This window comes from Atractosteus spatula, chromosome 13 (genome assembly GCF_055471065.1).
Source record: "Atractosteus spatula isolate fAtrSpa1 chromosome 13, fAtrSpa1.hap1, whole genome shotgun sequence".
Taxonomy (NCBI): Eukaryota; Metazoa; Chordata; class Actinopteri; order Semionotiformes; family Lepisosteidae; genus Atractosteus; species Atractosteus spatula.
In genome coordinates, this window is record NC_142718.1 from 40,191,909 (window position 1) to 40,210,864 (window position 18,956).

The 18,956-nt window shown below is 48.3% G+C and overlaps 1 protein-coding gene across 2 annotated transcripts in view; it reads right to left on the bottom strand.

Moving 5' to 3' along the window:
• The window catches only part of epb41l5 (erythrocyte membrane protein band 4.1 like 5), a 41,435-nt gene that overhangs the window by 10,272 nt on the left and 12,207 nt on the right, over nt 1-18,956 (bottom strand). For both annotated transcript variants that reach the window (XM_088930627.1, XM_088930626.1), the window contains exons 7-19: nt 18,278-18,330; nt 15,788-15,908; nt 14,665-14,752; nt 14,154-14,242; nt 13,692-13,761; nt 11,831-12,000; nt 10,724-10,830; nt 10,158-10,182; nt 8,463-8,502; nt 8,058-8,173; nt 1,896-2,068; nt 1,387-1,478; nt 454-582 (exon numbers count right to left, since the gene is read on the bottom strand). In XM_088930627.1, the coding sequence (XP_088786753.1) occupies nt 454-582; nt 1,387-1,478; nt 1,896-2,068; nt 8,058-8,173; nt 8,463-8,502; nt 10,158-10,182; nt 10,724-10,830; nt 11,831-12,000; nt 13,692-13,761; nt 14,154-14,242; nt 14,665-14,752; nt 15,788-15,908; nt 18,278-18,330 (1,273 nt within the window). The remainder of the gene's footprint in view (nt 1-453; nt 583-1,386; nt 1,479-1,895; nt 2,069-8,057; nt 8,174-8,462; nt 8,503-10,157; nt 10,183-10,723; nt 10,831-11,830; nt 12,001-13,691; nt 13,762-14,153; nt 14,243-14,664; nt 14,753-15,787; nt 15,909-18,277; nt 18,331-18,956) is intronic.

Consider the following 18,956-nt stretch of genomic DNA (forward strand, 5'->3'; position numbering starts at 1 on the left):
CCACAGGAGTTTGGAATTGCCAGCTAAGCAACAAACCCCACCGCCGCACACGGGGGAGGGATGAGGAAGTGGAGGCGGACTCCTTCAACCCGCCCACTTCCACGCCTCTTGGCTTTCCACACATCGCAGTCCCGCGCTGATCGGAGGATAGGCGCCTCCATTACCGACGGTCCCGCATGCCTGTAAGCCACAGGGGGCGCTGTTGCCAAGAGCTGGGGCAGCCCTGGCAGCAGTCTAATCCCACCTGACCCTGGGCACTGCCTGGGGAATCCTGGTCACAGCTGGCTGGTGATCTGACCCCAGGCTCAAACCCGCAGCCACGGAGCTCAGCCTGCACTTAGCCGAGAAGCTTTACCGGTTGAGCCACTTGGGAGGTCATATGACAACAGACTGCTGATGAAGCTTCTTGGTTCTGGATCAACAGCACAGTGGTAAAGATGTGCTGGGTCTTACTTTCAGAGCCGCCTCTGCCTGTGCTTTCAGAATGTTGCTCTTCAGATCCGGCGCAGGGCGCACTGGAGCGAGGACAGGGCTGTTGGTCACGTTGTTCAGCGACTTCTCAGTCAGCTTCACCACCTCCTCCTGCAAGAAGACAGTCCTGTCATCGGTACAGGAAATCGTCCAAGAGATTTTGAGGATACATTTTAAACTAAGGCAGACGTTTCGACTCTCTCGTTGGGTAGCTAAATCATGATCAATTTAGAACGTGAACAGTCGGGTTTTCTATTTGTTGTAGAAACGTCTTGTAAAAAACAGGAAGGTGTCCAAGCTGTGCTGTGGACCGAGGGACATCCGGCTGAAAGGGTGTTGAGACGGGCTCAAAGCCTGCTGCTCTTGCCAGCAGAGTGCTCTGTTGCTTTAAATTGACTACTGCTCATCTCCCATTTGTTTGTATTCTTTTGTGAGGCAATACTGCCTGCTGTCTGCTGCTCCTAATCTCCTTAAACAGCTCCATAATCTGCCTTGCAGAAGGAGCGAACACATGGCCGGAGTTCTGGAAGGGAGCTGGCCAGGGGAAGCTTGCTCAGAAACAAGCTCTCCCACTTGACAAGTGCTGGTATGCACCAAGTGTTTTGCATAAATGGCTTGTACAGCCACAACACACGAACAAACCTCATGCCAGTTTTCCCTAAAACTGCACCAGCGAAACTCTCATCCTAGCCCAAGCCCCAGGGAAAGTGGCACATAATACCGAAACGAAAGGAGCTCAGTACATTTTCCTTTTTGGGATCTGAATGCAAACTTTAACTTCGTCATGCTCTTGCAATTAAGTAGAAACTGGGAAGGAGCGGGAGAGGGGCTGTCCCTCTGCTGCCAGTAAGAGCCTCTGTGCAGAGAGGCCACCCTGTGTGCTGTTCAAAGAAACGGACTCGCGAAGTCACTGACCTGACTGTTCATGTTCACATTGATGTTGGACCGGTGAGGAGCGACAGCTGTTACAGCCTCTATTTCCAGCTGCTTCAGCTTTGCTGCTGCCTCTTCGGGGCCCGTGGCAGGAGTGTGAGAAAACAGGGGACAGGAGACAGGAGACACGGTGAGAGAGCGACGCTGCATGATTTCATCGCAGTGCAACACGACCTCAAACCACCCGCTTTGCATCTTTGTAGAAGGGCAATGGGAAAAAAAAACACTCCAGAGCTTCAGAGGCAGAGCTAACACAAATTATACAAAAGCTATAATCTGCAACTAAAAATGCACTGAGGGACGCTTTCCAGATGGTCACCAGTAATGCAAAGTGATCTTTTGAAATAAAAACAAATTTATTTGCAACAAAACAGTCTTTCATTAATAACAGCAAAAGGCACAGATTGCCATGCGTCAGTTTTGTGACACAAAAGTCTTTAAAGCCCTTTCTCTTGTGAAGCTGGGGTAGCTGTGTCCGGGTTAGTCCTTACCACACAGAGAGATTTTCTCCTCTTCGTTTTCACTGGATCCAGAGGGAGCGGCACTGAGGCCTACTTCGTCAGGCATGCCTGCAGTTGTCATGGTTACTGGTGCCCCGATGACCTCGTCAACACACGTCTCCAACAGATCCTTGCAGTCTAGCAAATCAGCAACAAGTGGCAGACTGCAGGGTGAGAAGGGAGAGAAACTAAACATCACAACTAAACCCCGAACAAGAATTCCATCATAACTGCACACGTGATTACTGAAACATTCATGTGAAGTAGACGTCACAAAGATGTCCATTACTCACCAAAGGCCCAGTAAAACACTGGTAGGAGCCCCCTTATAAAACAAATTTCTATAGCTAATTCTGACAAACCCATTACTACCGGTTGCTCGTATAGATACCTTGATCAAATTCATACTCTCAAAATCACAAAAGAATGAAGAGTCAAATATTGCACAAAAAAAGGACACATTAAAAAAAAAACGGTGTTTTTCAGTCTAACTCCAAGTCAGGGAAGAAATGTTGTCTCGCACAGCTCTTCCCGTCCACAGGAAATCAACCGTCTGGTTTCTGGTACCTAACGCACTTTCCATACAGCACTATTAGAGGCCAGGTTGTACAAAAGCCCTCGTCGAGCCTTGTGCAAACTGCACCTCAACGCCCCACGGCACCAAGGCTCACTTTGTAGCCACTCGCCGAAGACAACAGGAAGCTCAGTTAATTGTTGGAAAACCCCAGCAGTAGCTCTACCAGCAATGAAGAGCTAAAACACAGCCCCAAAACTGCCTTGCTTTTATCACAAGTGCCAACCTTTACACCTCTCTGAGGTAATTTCCTAGTATAAATGCATCAGGATACATTTCCTTCGTGCACTGCTGCTTCCCTCAGTACTCCTGACGCCCTGTTTAGGTTTGAATCCATAGGTACGACAAATTGTCAGGCTACGGCCACGTCTTCTCAGCTATTTAGTTTGGCGTCGAATTCAGTGTCTTCAGTGTTTCATGGTTGCGAAAAAGGCTGAGAGTTGCCCTCAAAAACACGTTTCAGAAAGGAAATGCTGTCAGTGGCGGAAAAAATAATCAAAGCAATAAAACAAATCAGAAAAATAAAAAACTGGAAAACGGAAAGGCAAGCACAGTCGGCAACCATCTGAGCTCGTCACAGTTATATCCACATCATGGACTTGTTCCAGCGTTGAATTACAGTACAAGAGCACAGAATAGCACCGTCACGCTCAAAAGACGACAGAATGAGTTAATGTTGACACAAAGTAAATTGACAATGGATCCACTGTACTTACCTATAAGTATAGCTGGGTCCCGCTCTGGATTGCTCTGGATTAACACGGGGGGGGTTAAAAATTTCATAATTGCCGGGGGATAGATGAGCAAACCCAAACAAGCCCCAGTCTACGCCTGACACAGTGAAAAGGCTCGTCCACAGAACCCGCCTTCACAACTTTCTTGTTCTGTTTAACTGCATGCTCTGACATTACTGTACTTCAGTGGGGCAGAAAGCAGGTCAATCAACACAGCTGTCATTTAGTTAAAAAAATCCATCTTATTCCATCCTTGGCAGAGCTACGTGTTAATTTTGAAGAAACCATTTACCAGGCTCTTGAAGGACAGATGATGCCCCTCTATTCAGACATTGGATAAAAGCCCCAAAGCTCTGCCAGCAAAGTTTTTAGCACTGAGAGAACAGACGAGGCTTGCCGTACACCTGGCGTTCAGATGCTCGCCACAGAGAAACTGAATTGACCAAGGAGATGGCTGCCTGTCGCCTGGGCTCACCATCACCCAAGCATGGGAGAGGCTGCTCACGAATGTTTCTTTCTGAGGCACGCACCCTCCAGGCTGCGTCTGCTCACCCACACTGCCAGCCCCGGAGCGCCCAGGGCGAGGGCAGCACTGACTGGCGCAGAGGTACGTCTCCTGCTGACAACGCGCAGGCTGAGAGGAGTGCAGGACGCTCTGGAGTGGGCTGGGGTGGGAGGGGCCGCTGTATTCCTGTCCTAGGGCAGCGGAAACCCATGCCACCCTGCCTCCTGGGAGACAGGGTTATAGAGCAGCGGCGATCCGAGCTGCAGCAGCGAGGGCGTCTCGGCCGACCCCGGCGCTCCCGCCAGCTGGGAGATTCCCAGGACCACGGGGAGCTTCACCTCGATGGGAACTGTGGGAAGGGGGGCATGAATGCCTGAGCCACACCCTGAACCGACCAACGCCACATCAGATTAAACCTCACGGCCAGGCACAGTCGCCGCGCGGCCCAACTCGGGGGTGCTGGGAGGTTCGCAGCGGAAAATAAATCGATCTTAAAACAGTGATGTTGCCCTCCAGTTTCTTTTTGTTTTTAAAGGACCGATGCCAAAGGACCGATATTGGCCAAACTGAGGGCAAGTTCAGGTGTCAAAAAGCTATTATTCACTTGCAGGTGCAGAGGACAAAGCTAGGAGGAAGACCAGGTGCAGAAAACCCCTGCTGACAGTATGATAAAGCAGGCAAACGTATCCACTACTAGGATTAGTATTTTCACACTAATGGCATGAAAACTGCTCAACTTTAATACCCATTACAGTACGGACCACAGCAAACCAGGTTCCTAAAATGTAGCCTGCAAATAACAAAATACCTTAGCGATTGCATCAGTGAGGCAATTCCATTCTAACAACATAATTAAAAAATGCTCTTTGATTTTGATTCAAATGACACTGAGTATTCTCAGGCTGGTAATACCAGAACAAAGGCACTTATTTTAATGCACAATATTTCTCATTATAATATTTACTACAGAGTTTAACAGCACAATTAATGTTTACAGACAACTTTTTGTTCCAGATATGTGAAGTATTAAAGAGATTAGCAGACCGTTAACCATCTGTGTCAGTGCACAGAAAAGATGGGACACCATTTCTGATTTAATACTGGACAGCTGCTGACTTTACTGAACCGTTATCTTTGTTTTAAATTCTCTCCAAGTCATGCTTCACACAAGGCTGAACCCAGTCCATGCTGATTAGAGGCTTCAATAATGTGTTTCAATATTAATAAAACTTGAATCCTGCTACTGATATTGAGTGTATTCCACATGCAAAATAAACTAAATGACAAATCTTGAAGACAAGTACTATGCGTGGGTCTGTGTGATAATTGTTCACTACTGCAGGTTGTAGTGCAGAAGAGATCTAAGGGCAGGTGCGGAGAATATGCTAAACAGTTGTTTATTAAACTTATTACTTATTGGTAAAATATTGAAATTGGTATAAGCAAGCCTTTTCTAAAAGAAAAAAACAAACTAGTTGGGGGGGTTACCAAGGTAACTGGCCAAAAAGCTCAGGAATCACTATTCTTTTTTACATTAAAGACATTGATTTTGAAGGCCGTCATCATCTGTCATAGAGGAAAATAAATGTGCATATTATTGTAGATAAAATGCGATTCAGCTGACATCATTGCCGTAGGTTTGCAGACACGACACTAAATACCATCATCTTGCAAAAGTTCTCTCCCCCAGCATCCGAAACGCTGCGGCTGAGGAGGGGCAGTGCTACAATGAAGAGACGTCTTCTAGCGTGGAGAGAATTTCCCAGCAGCCTGGTCCTGCAGGTGGTTCAGCGCCCCTTTCGTCAGCCTCCGCCGCAGCTGGTCGTGTCCCAGTGATCGCCAACGCGCCGGCGGGGGTGCGGCGCAGGGCCGCGGGGGGCGGGAGGCCTGGCGGAGGGGAGGGCAGGCAGGGCAGGGCGTGTGTGAGCGCCGCTCAGAGGGGCAGGGATGCAGGGAAGTGTGGGGCAGAGCCAGGGGACAGAGAGGGTCCGGAGCGCCCGGGAACGAGCAGCGGAACGCGATGAGGAAGCAGGAGCACACGTTTCAACCAAGCTGGCAACAGACAGGAAACAAGGGAGGAATCTCTCACGGACACTTCTTTCGTAGAAATTCCCCACCAGCGTGCTTCTCAGTGTGACAGAAGGCTAGTGCATTTCAGGCTTGTACTTTTCGAAATAAAGAGTTCCCTCTGTTTGATTTACACAGAGGTCTCTTTAGCCTGTAAAACCTGTCTCTCGACAACAGCCCTTTCATTAGTCGCTCCTTCAGAAATCTGGGGGCCGAGGTTACTGACACTGCCTCACACTTTCAAGGGCTGCTGTAAAACTTCTCAGCTACTTCGACCTCAGTTTGTCCTTCCAGCGTGGACCAGAAGAAAAGAGAGGATAAATGTCTTCAGCTCCTTTTTAAATATTTGAATGCCTCTCTGGAGTTATTATTTTTTTTAATTCCAACCCTGACATGAAGTCATCACATTAACTTTGAAGTATTACGCTAAGGTTAAGCTCTTTGTGGAACGAAGTAAAAATGTATCGTTTTCCGTTTAATACACTGTGAAGGTTTCTTGACCTGTAGTAACGGGCTTTATCAACTTGCCAATACTTTCTGCGCAGAAGCCACTATAAGAGCACAGCTGTGGACAAGAAGGCCCAGAGAGAGCGGACAGGACTGACGGTGCAGCTGAGAAGGAGCTTTTCAAACGTATAAAGCAATGGTCTTAAAATGAAACTCGGTCTTTGACAAAAAAGCAAATGCATAAATCATCGCCACTGATTTCTGAAGCCATGGATTTTCACATGCAAGAAGAAGCAGAGGGCTGCTGGAGAGAAGGACCAGACGACAGTCTTGTGGGCGAAGCAGGAGCGCAGGGGTGGGGCCAGGGCCGGGCCGGCCTGCCCTGCAGGAGCCACATCCGGCCAGGCAGAGCAGCGCGATCGCGAGCCAGCGCGGACAGAGGGGGAAAACCACACCGGGGAAGCGGCCAATAAAACTACTTCCTTAAAAACCGAATGACGTTCTTCGCCTAAACTGTAGAAATGTGGGCGAGATCACCTCCAGCTGCCAACACAGGCGCTGAAAACCTCCCCCCTCCTCCCGATCCGAGGAGCAGTGCGGAATGGGCGAAGCACAGTCGCCCTGTAGTACTGCCCCTCACAGAAGACTGCCGTTACAAGCTTAAATGCTAAAGAATACGCTCAAGCTTTTTTAACGCACCTTCCTTCATAGTCAATCGGCGAGCTATTGAGAAGTTCAGCTAAAGCTACTGGTATACAAAGTAGCCCTGCCCCCAGTCAAAACCCCTCTGTTGATAAAGCATCAATCTATTGCATTCAGTCAGCTTAAATTAAGAACAATTTTCATTAAAATTTAATTACAAGTCATGACAAATAACTGATCCTGTTTAGCATAATTAAATATCTATGATGATATATTTAAGTTTTCATAACAGGTCTTTAAGACCTGCCTCCTGCTGTTTGAACAGTTTTTGTCATGTTTTGTCTTTACAACTGTACAGTTCATTGAGGTTTCATCCAATGAATTATATTTGTGTATTTGGTCTTAAATCAATTATTTTAAAAATGACAGTCTAAGTACATGTATCTACTGAAAATGGATTGCTTAACTAGTAAGTAAGGTTAAAATGCACAGCTTTTGCATTTGACCATTTCCTAAGCTTTGCTTTGTATGTGTGTGTCCTGGATCTGCGCCGGGGGCGCTGGCAGGAGTCTCTGAGGTAAACGACACGACAAGCTGGTTGATTCCTTCAAGAGGTTAACCAGGGCAAGCCACCCGCCACTCACCCAGCACTCCAAGAGCAAAGCTCTCTCCTCTCCCCACGAGAGGGAGCCCAGCCTGCCACCGCGCTGCCACCCCCGATTAAAGCAGAGACAAGACAGAGGAGACCCCCGATCACCGGCTCGATTCACAGAGGGAAGAAATCTAAGCAGCCCACAATTCCCCTGCAGCAATCATCAAAGTTCCACTGATTTGCCAAAGCGGTTTTGCCATCGATACATACCTTGCCTTTAGAAAGGCCATTAAGTGCCAGTAAGTCACATGAAGCTACAACAAACAATACACAAATTAAAAATCAAAACAAGTCAACCGAACACCATTTTGTTTTTGCGCCACCCAACGACAGACAAGACTGGGGAAACAGGCCCAGGCTCGCACAGCTTCCGAGATCCGATGAGGTCAAAGGTCAAAGGCTGATGCTGCTACTTCTCTCCCCATGATGATCAGCAAGCAGCACACTGAACTGTGACTCAGTGGCGCTGCAGTGGACTTCACGAGCTCAGGGCTCGAATACGTTTCCGGCGTTAAACCCGCGAGGCGCTTACCTCCTCTTGTCCGAGTGGCCGGCTGCAGGGCTCCTGGGGAGGGTCTGGACTTCCAGCGGGACAGGGGCGGCTGGCACGGCGGTGACCACGGGCAGGGCCAGGCGGGGGGTCAGGGCCTGGAGGGGGCAGGGAGGCCAGGGCAGGTTCAGAGCACCGGGACGCTCAGCGGGGCACAGCCAACAGTAAGACGTCCCCAGTACGTACGTGGCTACTGCCCCTGTACTCAAAACCAGGTAAGGTCGCTGTGCATATCTCCACACAACTATCAGTCCGGCATGCAAGTGTTAAGAGATCTAGGCCAGTGCCTCCTGGAATATACAGATTTACTACTACTTGCACTGTTGACTGGCTTTATTCGCTGCTGTCAGATGTCAAGGCAGAAACAGGGGAGTAAAAGTCCATTACCTTTGCATCACTGGTTTGATTGACGCCATTGTTGTGTGCACTGCGGGGGGGGAAGGAAACACACAGCCTGTTAGTGCACACAGCTCATGCAGCTAGGGGCAAATGAAACAGCACAACAGATATGATACCCTGAGCAACACAGAGAAGGAGTGGTGAGCAGTATCTGAGCCTCCTTCCCGCAGAGCGGCCAAGACAGCTCCTGCAGTAAACCAGCACAACGGAGACACTTCGGGCCCTACGGTGACCTTTGACCTTGCAGACAATCTTACTTTGCACAGATGCCGACAACAGGGTCGCTCAGGTGTCCGTTTCAAACCTGATCTTGAACTGCCAAGTAATTAACAGCAACGGGACTAAATTTCGCAAAGTTTTTACTTTGTAAAATGATGAGGCATCACTTTGTTTCCCTCTATAGAATTACAAATGTATCAAGGGTAAAAAGGCCATCATCATAGACTCATGCTTCCTAGCACTCTCTTCATTCACAGTCCTAACCCTGCTAGCCCTCTCTTGGCCAGACCCGAAGAGGCTCAGTTAGCTGCCACTGTCTCTGTACACTGCCCAGCCCTTACAGCCAGTGCTCAGCTCACCCCTGGCAAGCTGATCACCAAGACCAGGCTGTTGAAACTACTGTCCACGGTGGACACTCAGCAACCTAAAACACAGACTGGATAAAATGGTATATAATGTTCGGGTGAAAGCAAGGATGGAGCTCGAGAGAATCGGAGACGTGGTTGTAGAAGCAGGGAGGGTGTTTTTTGAACAATACAGAAGGAAATTCTACTGGCTTGGCATTGTGGACGAAAGCGTGTGCTGGTTGGTTCCCAGGTGATGGGTCAGGAATGAGTCAAACTGCTCCTAAGGCTGTGTATTTAGCTTGTGGTTATCACCAAGCACAAGAACAATAACTGGAAAAAGACAATGAGAACTGCAATGAAATCCATCGTTTCTACTTAACCAAATCACATATTTGTATTAGTTCCTTGCATTCCTAGAGGGCTTTGCATGTGTAGGGGGCTTTGCTGGGACCACGGAGGGGTAGCACCCACGTGGGTGTCACACAGCAGCCCCCTACACAGCAGGGGAACGGGGAATTCACCAATATAATTAAGGGGCACTTGAAAGAGGACAGACTGTATGTGGCTGGAGGAGTGTTTAGCCAGGACACCATGGTTAACACCCCTACTCTCACAAACAGTGCACTGGTACCTCAAGCAATCAGGATCTCGGTTTAATTTCTGCCAGAAGCCCATCCCCACGGTAAAACAAGAGCCTTAATTTCGAAATGAGTCAATCCTTCCAAAAGGATGGACTTAACTGCAAACATCCCCTGCTCGACGTTCCAATGAATGAATGAGAGACCAGGAGAACTACAAGGGCAGAGGAGTACACTCCTCTGCAGGGAGAGCTAGCTGGGCTGAAGACACTCCCAGTCCAGCATGAGATAAATCGGCTGTCCAAACCGCAAACCCAAACAACAGGGCCTGCTGGAGGCAGAGCTGCTGCTTGGGTTTCTAACTCTTCAACTAAAACTCACACGCTGTAATGTGATACTGCTGACTAGTCAGATATGCGCTGTTTGAAAAGAGAAGGTAATCATACATATTTCTGGTGAATAAATCTTTTTTTTTCCCCTCAAAACAGGCCATGATGAAAAGAAGCTGGATTTTGACATGTTGTAATGAAAGGACTTACTTTGTCTCTTGGTTTTTGTTGGCAGCTGTGGGAACAGTAGAAAACAGTTAGTTCCAAGCACCACATTTAAAATAAAAGTGAAAAAATAGACATCAAATTAGATAACTGTGATTTGAACAGGACAGAAACACAATCACAGATCCCTGTAATGTGTAAACATTCCTTACAAACATTCATGAGTTTCATCAAAATGGCCTCTTATAATTGGTCAGCTCAGCTGAAGGCATTGTGGGATGAGGTGGCCAGGGCTCTCCCAGCTCTCAAGAGACCCACATGGCTTCTTAGGCGCTTGCAGGTTCTGGTGTTGAGGGACGTGCCTTTCCTCCAATCAGCACGGAACCTCTGGTAAAGGGCGGTGCTTCCCATGGCGTGTTAAAAGATGATTGGTTCCAAGGTGGGAGGGTCAGAGGTCGCTTCCTCATCCTCCCATGTGTGCGGCACACGAGAGTCGAGGCGATTAAATCAATCAATCGGCTCGCCATCCCAAAGAGCGTGGGTTTCAAAAATAAAGGAAATTACTGATTCTAAGTGTTGCAGGAAGAAAGAGAAAGAGAGGACCGGCTCACTTTTCATTTGCATGGTCCTCCTGGAGTAGCGCCTGCTGGGTCTCCGCTCAAAGGAGGCCGACCTCCTGGCCTTGTTGGCTTTGGTGGTCTGGTACTCCGTTTTCCCACTGAAACGGAAGCAGGAAGCACAAGGCAGTTTGGTTCGCTTTGCTTTCCAAACCATAACATGATCAGAGTTCGTCACGGTTTCTTTCTCTCATGGTATTTCCAAACTGAAGATAAAACGACAACCAGCTAACAAGAATGTTAAAAGCATTCAGCACGGTAAGTGCTCGACTGAATTACGCTTTGCAGTATCAATCAGACGACAACAGCAATGTTGTGTGGAAGTGCTGTCAGCAAGCTGAGGCATAACCTCCATTAATCAATAAACACTTCAGAGCGATCAGTGCTCATTCACCATCTTTCACAAGCTTAAATTCAACATGCTGCCTTTACAGAACATGGTTATTAGTTAAGGTAAAATAAAAGATTAGAAATGCCTGGCGAGTTTCCAAACTCCTTTTTACAAAACCTAATAATACATCCACTCACCAAATTCTATACCCTAAAAAAACAAATACCATTTTAATTAAGCGTCACCATCACAAGGACATGGCAAACAATCTCCTACGCTATCCTGGGAAAACAGTACTATACAAGTCTCCATGCCAGCTTGCGAGTGGATTTTAATTCCATGGGAATATTCTGGAACTCATCGGAATGACTTGAAAGACGCTGTCCTATTTATCTGGAAGCACGCCTCAGCAAAAAAAAAAGGAAAAGGTGTCCCTATTCTGAAATATCTCCCAAGACATCCTACCTTCACATTTGCTGCAGAAATATTTGTGGACATGGTGACCCCCAAGGCCCTTAGACTTAATAACACGAGTGTAAATATAACCACAACGATGAAGAACATGCAGCCGACAAGCAGAGTAAGGGTCCTTGTTCTTGCGCTGGGGATCCCGCAGAGGAGAGAGAAGGATCTTACGGAGGAGAGTGGGGATCCCACATAGGAGAAAGGAGGAGGAGGAGGAGAGTGGGGACCCCACATAGGAGAAAGGAGGAGGAGAGCAAGCGGAGACGGAGGAGGAGTGAAACAGAATCAGAGGAAAGGGAGCGCACCTGTATCTGAAGCGGGAGCCCATGCGGATGAACCCGGAGCGCGCGGAGCCCTTCTGGACCGGGCCCCGCAGCCGGAAGAAGGCGTGGTGCTCCACCGCACACTTCCACAGGTGCTTGCAGGCCTTGGGATGGTCCATGCGGAAGACAAACGTGTGCTCCTGCTCCTTGCCCTGCAATCAGAGAAGGCCTGCTCTCACTTTCCTGGCCATGCAGGCACCCCGGAGCAAACGCAAGAGACATTTCCAGCGGTCCAGCATTGATCTCCCCAGAGACAAACGCCTTCTGCTGCTGCAAACCGCAAATACGTTCCAGATGAATTTACAACACAACTGGGTACACTGCATGATGAGCACTTTTAATCCCTTACAAGTTTACGATGGAGAACCAACTAAGCTTGGAAAAACTCCATTAGTATCTATTTCACGTGCTGCACTGTAAGCAGAGGCTACAATTCTGCTGCCCTGCAGGTCTTGTTCCTTCAGAGTTCCTATAAGAGACGGACGCACCTGACCTCACACCTTCACCATACATTTAGGTAATACTTAACACTAACGCCTTGAAACTGTTGTAATTTTTAAAGCAAGCGCAGTCTTGTGCTGCTGTTGACAGCTAAACTGGCAAAACATGACTCAGTGTTCTTCCGCAGAAACCAGTTCACCCTGAGAATGGCTGGCAGCGAAACTATTGCTGCACGCGTCCAAACTCGCTGAGGATCAAAATAGGTAAATCAATTTAAAATTGGTTTGTCACACACACAAAAAAAATGATTTTAAATAAATAAAACTCCCCAACTCACATTTTGAACTGCTTCAGAAAACAGTTCTAGCCAGGGTATCCGCAAGAACAAAAATGCCCATTAAACTGTAAATTTCCACACAAAAAAGTAATAGTAACAGCATCAATATGATTTACAACTTTCAAGATTATGAGCAAAGGATTAACAGGATGCAGAATAAAAAACGTTTCATCAAAAAATGCCTTTTATTGAGAGAAATCTAAACAGGACACAGATGCAGAGATGGTAGCTGTGCTGACAATTAGCTCCCCTCTCCACCACTGTGCAGAGTCTTTAGAGTAATTTATACCTCTCTTTAGCAGTTAGCAGCTCTCGTTTTATAAACTGTTAAGTGCTGTGCTCAGGATACCAGGAATGCCTCAGGGATAGTGGGAGGTGTTTTATTAACTCGGGCTGGACAGCAGCCAGCCGGCTCTGCCATCACTCACACAGAGCACACAGGGCCTGCTGGGGAAGGCAGTGAAAAGGTCTGAAGTTTATAAGGTGCCCCTTTAATTTACTGGGTGCAGATCGGCACTTGGCTTGGTCATTTTACAGTTTAAAAACCACGTAAAAAGATCTCCTTGTCTCGTGGAGGACTGCAGGGGAAATGATTTGCTAATCTGACCACTTACTGGAAACGCGGATCAAAGTTCGCGTCCCCATTACCACTTATGTAACGTTTTGAATGGACATTCCTTGGCCATGAATTTCCACATCAGCGAGCGAGAATGTTCGACTGTCGCGAGCGAGGAGATCCGAGAGTCGGAGACGGGTCTGGGTAAGGATCCCGGGAGGGACCGCAGAGCGGGGAGCACGACTCCGGAGGACGGGAGATCAACGGCGCGGACCGCTGCCGAAGACTGGCGATGGCACAGCGGGTGAAACGCCCGCTCGCGGAGCACGGCAAAGCGCGACTGATTGTTGCACGAGCCCAGGAAGCCCTTGCTGAGCCGCTCACTGACCAAGGGCAAGGCAGAACAGCGGCGATGATCGTTAAGAGCGTGCGGCTGACGAGCAGTGGTACCAAAGCCATGCCTGGCACTGGGGACCCTGCGGCGAGGAGGGAAGGGCAGAGTGCTTTACCTGTTCGTCGTCCTCCACGACGACGAGAGTGAGCTTGCTCTTCCTGAAGTCCAGCCTGGTTATCTTAGGCCTGCACAAAGCAAGCGGCAAGAGAACATGCTGAGAAACGGGACCACTGCACTTTGTGACATTACTCTTAAAGAGCAATGATAACACAGCAATCTCCTCGCTGCGTGCTGGGCTTCCCATGACTGCTGATGAAACAATATAGGAACCAGTAAAGAACAGTAAAGCAGCTAATTTTCTGAATGTACCAGTAAAAACTATTGGGGCTGCCAAGAAGCACTGGAAAGTCAACCTGCAAATCTGGGGAGTTTTTTTAAGAAAAACAAAGCATTTGTGATTGCATTTAATTATTGGGAGAACTTTCACAGCATCAAAACATTTAAATAAAAGGACAGCTACACATGCCAATGAAATGTTTGCTTCCAGACATTACTAGCCGAGCACAGCTGTTCTCACCAGAAGAAGAGGCCGATCTTGGTGTCTCCCTCAAACACCAACACTCCCGTGGGTGTCAGCCCCAGGCTGTACTCATTTCCATCCCTGGCCTGCAGGGAGAAAGCAGAAGACAAACACCACCTACAGTGTCACTATAGTCTCAAGAGGTCCATGCCTGTAATTCACACTCCAATGTCTGACACATGGAAAAATAGCTCATCTATTACAATATGGTAGCATTGAGGAGAATAATTTACCACTACATGTACCTTTCCATAGAGGTATCAGGTATAATGAAACAGTCTATAACTAGAATATGCTTAAAATAAAACCCCATTCATCACATACACTCCATGGTTTCAAATACACAACATAAAAATGCACATTCTAAATAACTTTGTTAAAAGATTTGTTTATTGTTAATCATAGCTGATATTGACCACTCACTTCAATCTCACTAATGGAAGGGAAGTGCTGTTTTCCCCCATCTTTAACAAAGAGCTTTGAGAAGGGAAAGGTATTCTTTGCTCACCTTCACCATATGCATGTCCACACCATACATCTCCAGCCACTTGGCTTTGTTCAGATAGTTTATCTCCGCTTGTGCAGGCATCTGGCCTCTGAAAACAACACAGGCGAGCAGGATGATGCTACAAGCCTTCTGCATCCCTTTTAACATCCAGCCTCACTAATACGCAAAAAATGCATAGTGGTCATTCACCCGCAAATGACTGCGGGAAACAGAACATCACACATGTATTCTAACATGTAAGAAAGCTGCTCCAGAACTGTTTGGATTAATTGCTCCTCTTTACAAACTTTTACAGCCTCTCTTGCAGAAAATGAGTCTGCACATTCCAGTCTGGTATTAGCAATCGCAGCTCACCTGAGACACTTCCAGAAATGTTCTGTTTCTTCCGGGAAACGTACTCTCACAAAGTTCAATCCGAGAGGGTAAGATTTACCCTCTGTCATCGATTTGCATACTGCTCCTGGTGCCGTGTCTGTGACATTTTCATTCACGTTACCATTTCTAATAAAAAGTTAATAATGGTAGCTTCCTAACTTGTCATACCATAGCAGCACATCTGACAGTTCAGCCTCCTAACCTACTGAGGATGTTGTTCATAACTCACAGAGGAATAAGAGCCCGTCTCTCACATCACATATACAATTATAATAATTTATCCCTTACACTTAAATAGCGCTTTCCTAGACACTGCACACCGAGCGCTTAACAGGTAATGGGGATCCCCTCCACCCCCACCAGTGTGCAGCCCCATCTGGATGATGCGCCAGTCCGTTCCCCACACACCAGCTCTCAGTGGGGAGGAGAGCAGAGTGATGAAGCCAGTTCAGAGAGGGGGGTTATTAGGAGGCCATGATGGGTAAAAGCCAGGGGGAAATTTGGCCAGGACACCGGGGTAACAGCTCTACTCTTTTCAAGAAACACCCTGGGATTTGTATTGACCACAGAGAGTGAGGACCTCGGTTTTACAGCTCATCCGAACAACAGCACTTTTTTACAGTGTAGTGTCCCTGTCACTGTACCGGGGCACGAGGACCCACACAGGCCGAATTTCAGGGCCAAGACGAATTGGAGGCGCACAGAACAGGAGGGGAGTGTTGAGCTGCTTCAGGCGGAGCTACTTCACCTGCACTCCTTCCACTTCTCGTAGATGGCCAGCTCCATGTCCTCCGTCTGCTCGGGCATGAACCGGAACTCGGACACCAGCTCCTGAGGGTGCTCCGCAGGGTCGCAGTCGCCCAGCTCGGCTGAAAGGTGCAGCACCGGACAGGGCGTCAGTCAGCGAGTCCAGCTCAGGGGCACGTTCAGATACACCAGCAGCGCAGGTTCTTACCCACACAGTGCAAACGCTGGCCCTTTAACAAGACCCGGCAAGGTGTGTGTGTTCACACTAGACGGGCACAGAGCTCGCACACTATTTCCCATTTCAGAAAGAACAGGTGTTTTGCTTTAACAGCCCCGAATCCTTTTGAAAGTCTCAGCCCAAAGCCCATTTTTGCCAATTAAATTCTCTTTTTGTGAACAGGGCTGTTTGTCAAAATACCCCCCATGATTTTTTCTTGCTGCAGTGATTTTTCCTTTTCAAATGATGAATTCACTTCCCCTACTCTCTGTCCCATACCCTCAATCCCTGATGACTCAGGAGAGCTTCTTATTGCCGTAGAGCCATTAGAAAACAAATTAAAGACCAAATACCGCATGCGATGAATTTCCTCCATGCCTCACAACACAGCACTAATGACTTCGTACCGGGTGGAATAAAACCAAATGAAGCCAACAAGAGGGAGGGAATACTCTCGATTCAAGTGGTGCCTGCTATCAGGTCAAAAAATACAATGTCTGTCACAAGCAGGGCTGCACACAACCTACCTTCAAACTACACAGCCATGTGATTAAACGAGCAATAAAAGTCCAGAACTGTGACTGAACTGGTCTCAGTAGCGCAGCGGCGGCAGCAGTCAGCACTGCCGAGCTGGAGCCCCTCTGTGGGCCTGCATGTCAGACTCTGGGGACACTGCTGGGAAGACCCTGCCCTCCTGCACAAGGACACAGCCCGGAGCTGCGCGCACCCTGCCTCCCCACACTCGTGAAGGGAAACAGGACAGGGCTACGCCGTAAGAGAATAAGGGCTTAAAACTGCCTGAAATGAGCGAGCTGTATTTCAGCTTCTTTATACAGAGCACTGAAATTCCATTCAGAGCCCCCCCCCCCCAGCGCTACAACTCTATGAAGTTCACTTCCTCTGCACACTTCTAATTCAACCAGCTCTCAGAAAGCTGAAAGCTGCTGTCCACAGTATCTTGGGGTCAAACTGTTAAGAGAGGAAGGTGGGAAGCTGGGGGGGGGGGGGGGGGCAAATGAAAAACAAATGCTCTCAAGAGCCCAAAGAGCTGCTCCCTCTCCTACAGCGCGAGACAGCTGCCCTGGTCTTCCTCAGGCAGCTCTTATCAACAGCCTTGGTATGAGAAGAAGGTGGGTTGCGACAGCAAGTCAAACACAGGTCAAGGCAAAATTTCCCAATTTATTAACTTCAGATAAAAATGTCTCGTTTCTGCAGTGAGCACAGGCAAACATTTACATGTTTATCTTGACAATGTCAGAAGTCCCCCTTTTTTATCTTTTGTAAAGACTTCCCAACCAGATTTGGTTTCAGCTGTGCCACCAGAAAAATAAAAGCGATATGATACTGTGAACTGGAGTGAGAGACAGTGGAAACATGTCCGGGGTTGCGGTGGCTAAGAAGATAAGGCTCGCCTCTGGTCAGCAGATCAAATCCTGCCTGGGGATTATCTGGACATGGCCAAGCTGCTAACATGCCATTCTAATGAAGGCCAACTTTACTTGACCGATTTTTCCTAGTCACTAGATTTTTAGCATCTTGGCTCAAACGCCTGTTGTTTTTTTTAACAAAAGTAAAAGGTTCTGTTGTTCGATCAAAGATGACAGCATGTAGAAAACTGTACTGTATGCAGCTTGGAAAAGACTATCGGAATTGAAATATTGTGCCAGAGCTCTCTGGGTTACAGAGAGAAAACATCTATTTTAAGCACTAACAGGATTAAATATTCCCGCCTTTAAACTTCATAAACCAGAAGTGGTTTGCTGTACCAGAAAGGGAAAACTGCCTGAAGGCAAGAAGCCAAATCCAGAAGGCTCCTATAAGAACTCCCCGGGAGACCAGGAGGGATTAGAGGCCCGCCGGAGGCCCTGCAGTAACGAGCTCACACATTACAGAGGAGTTCCAGGAGGAGGAGGCACAGGAGGTGTCTGCCGATCAGGAGCTGCTCTAATAAGCACGCGCCTGTTGCAGCTATCCTGCGAGCGTGATGACGGAAACCTTCCCTCCGCTGTCTGGCGGCACTGTCCCCGCACACTCCCAGATGTCCCAATCCACAACTGACCGGCCGTTCGCCCCGGTGGTGACCGGGGACCGGTCAGCTGGCCTCTCCTGCAGCCGAGGGGCTCCGAGCGGCTCCGAGCGGCTTGCGCAGGATCCGCCCTCTGCTCTCCGGCAGGGCTGGGCGGCGCAGCAGGGAGGGTCCCAAGCCCCCCCCCCGCCACGGTCTTTCCAGCGCCGAGAGAGATTACTGAGCCCGGCGCCGAGCGGGAGGCTTACCTTGCAAGGCGAAGGCGGCCAGCTGCACGACGGTGTCGAAGGGGCATTCCAACCTGCAGTCACAGGGACACAAGGCCCTAGTTAGCACAGCCTTCCCTGCGGCACCCAGATCCAGAACCACACGGGCTACCCCCTCCGCACCCAGAGCGCAACACGGGGCCCGAGCACAGACACCGCGCCTCGCGGCACACCAGGCAGCCTCGGGGCCGCCTTCTATTATGGGCATTTCTGCTCAGCAGAAACAAATCCTAGTTTCCAAAACCTAGCCTGTGCCATGAACTGTCCCAGTTTTACCTGAGAAAAACCCAGGGCTGCCCCTGTGAGAGACAGCTGCAAAACTCTCACTGAAATCTTGTCATTTTTTTTTCTTGGCACGCAGCACAGAAAAGCTGTTAATCACTCAAGCCCGAAAAAATACAATTCCGGTTCGCTATTAGCATGTGAGCCGTATACCAAACCAACAAAAGTAAATATGAAGAAAAACAACAAAGATGCATGTCACGAGAAAATGTAAGTATCTCAATAACAGGAAGCACAAATCCTTTCAAAAAAGTAAAAACGGACTGGCTCATAAATCGAAGGAGCAGTGGTGAAGAGAATAAAGTGTTGAGAGAATGCTGAAGAAACCATTGCTTTTAAAGAAGATAAGAAACACCGCGCCCGCCTGGTTTAATACTTG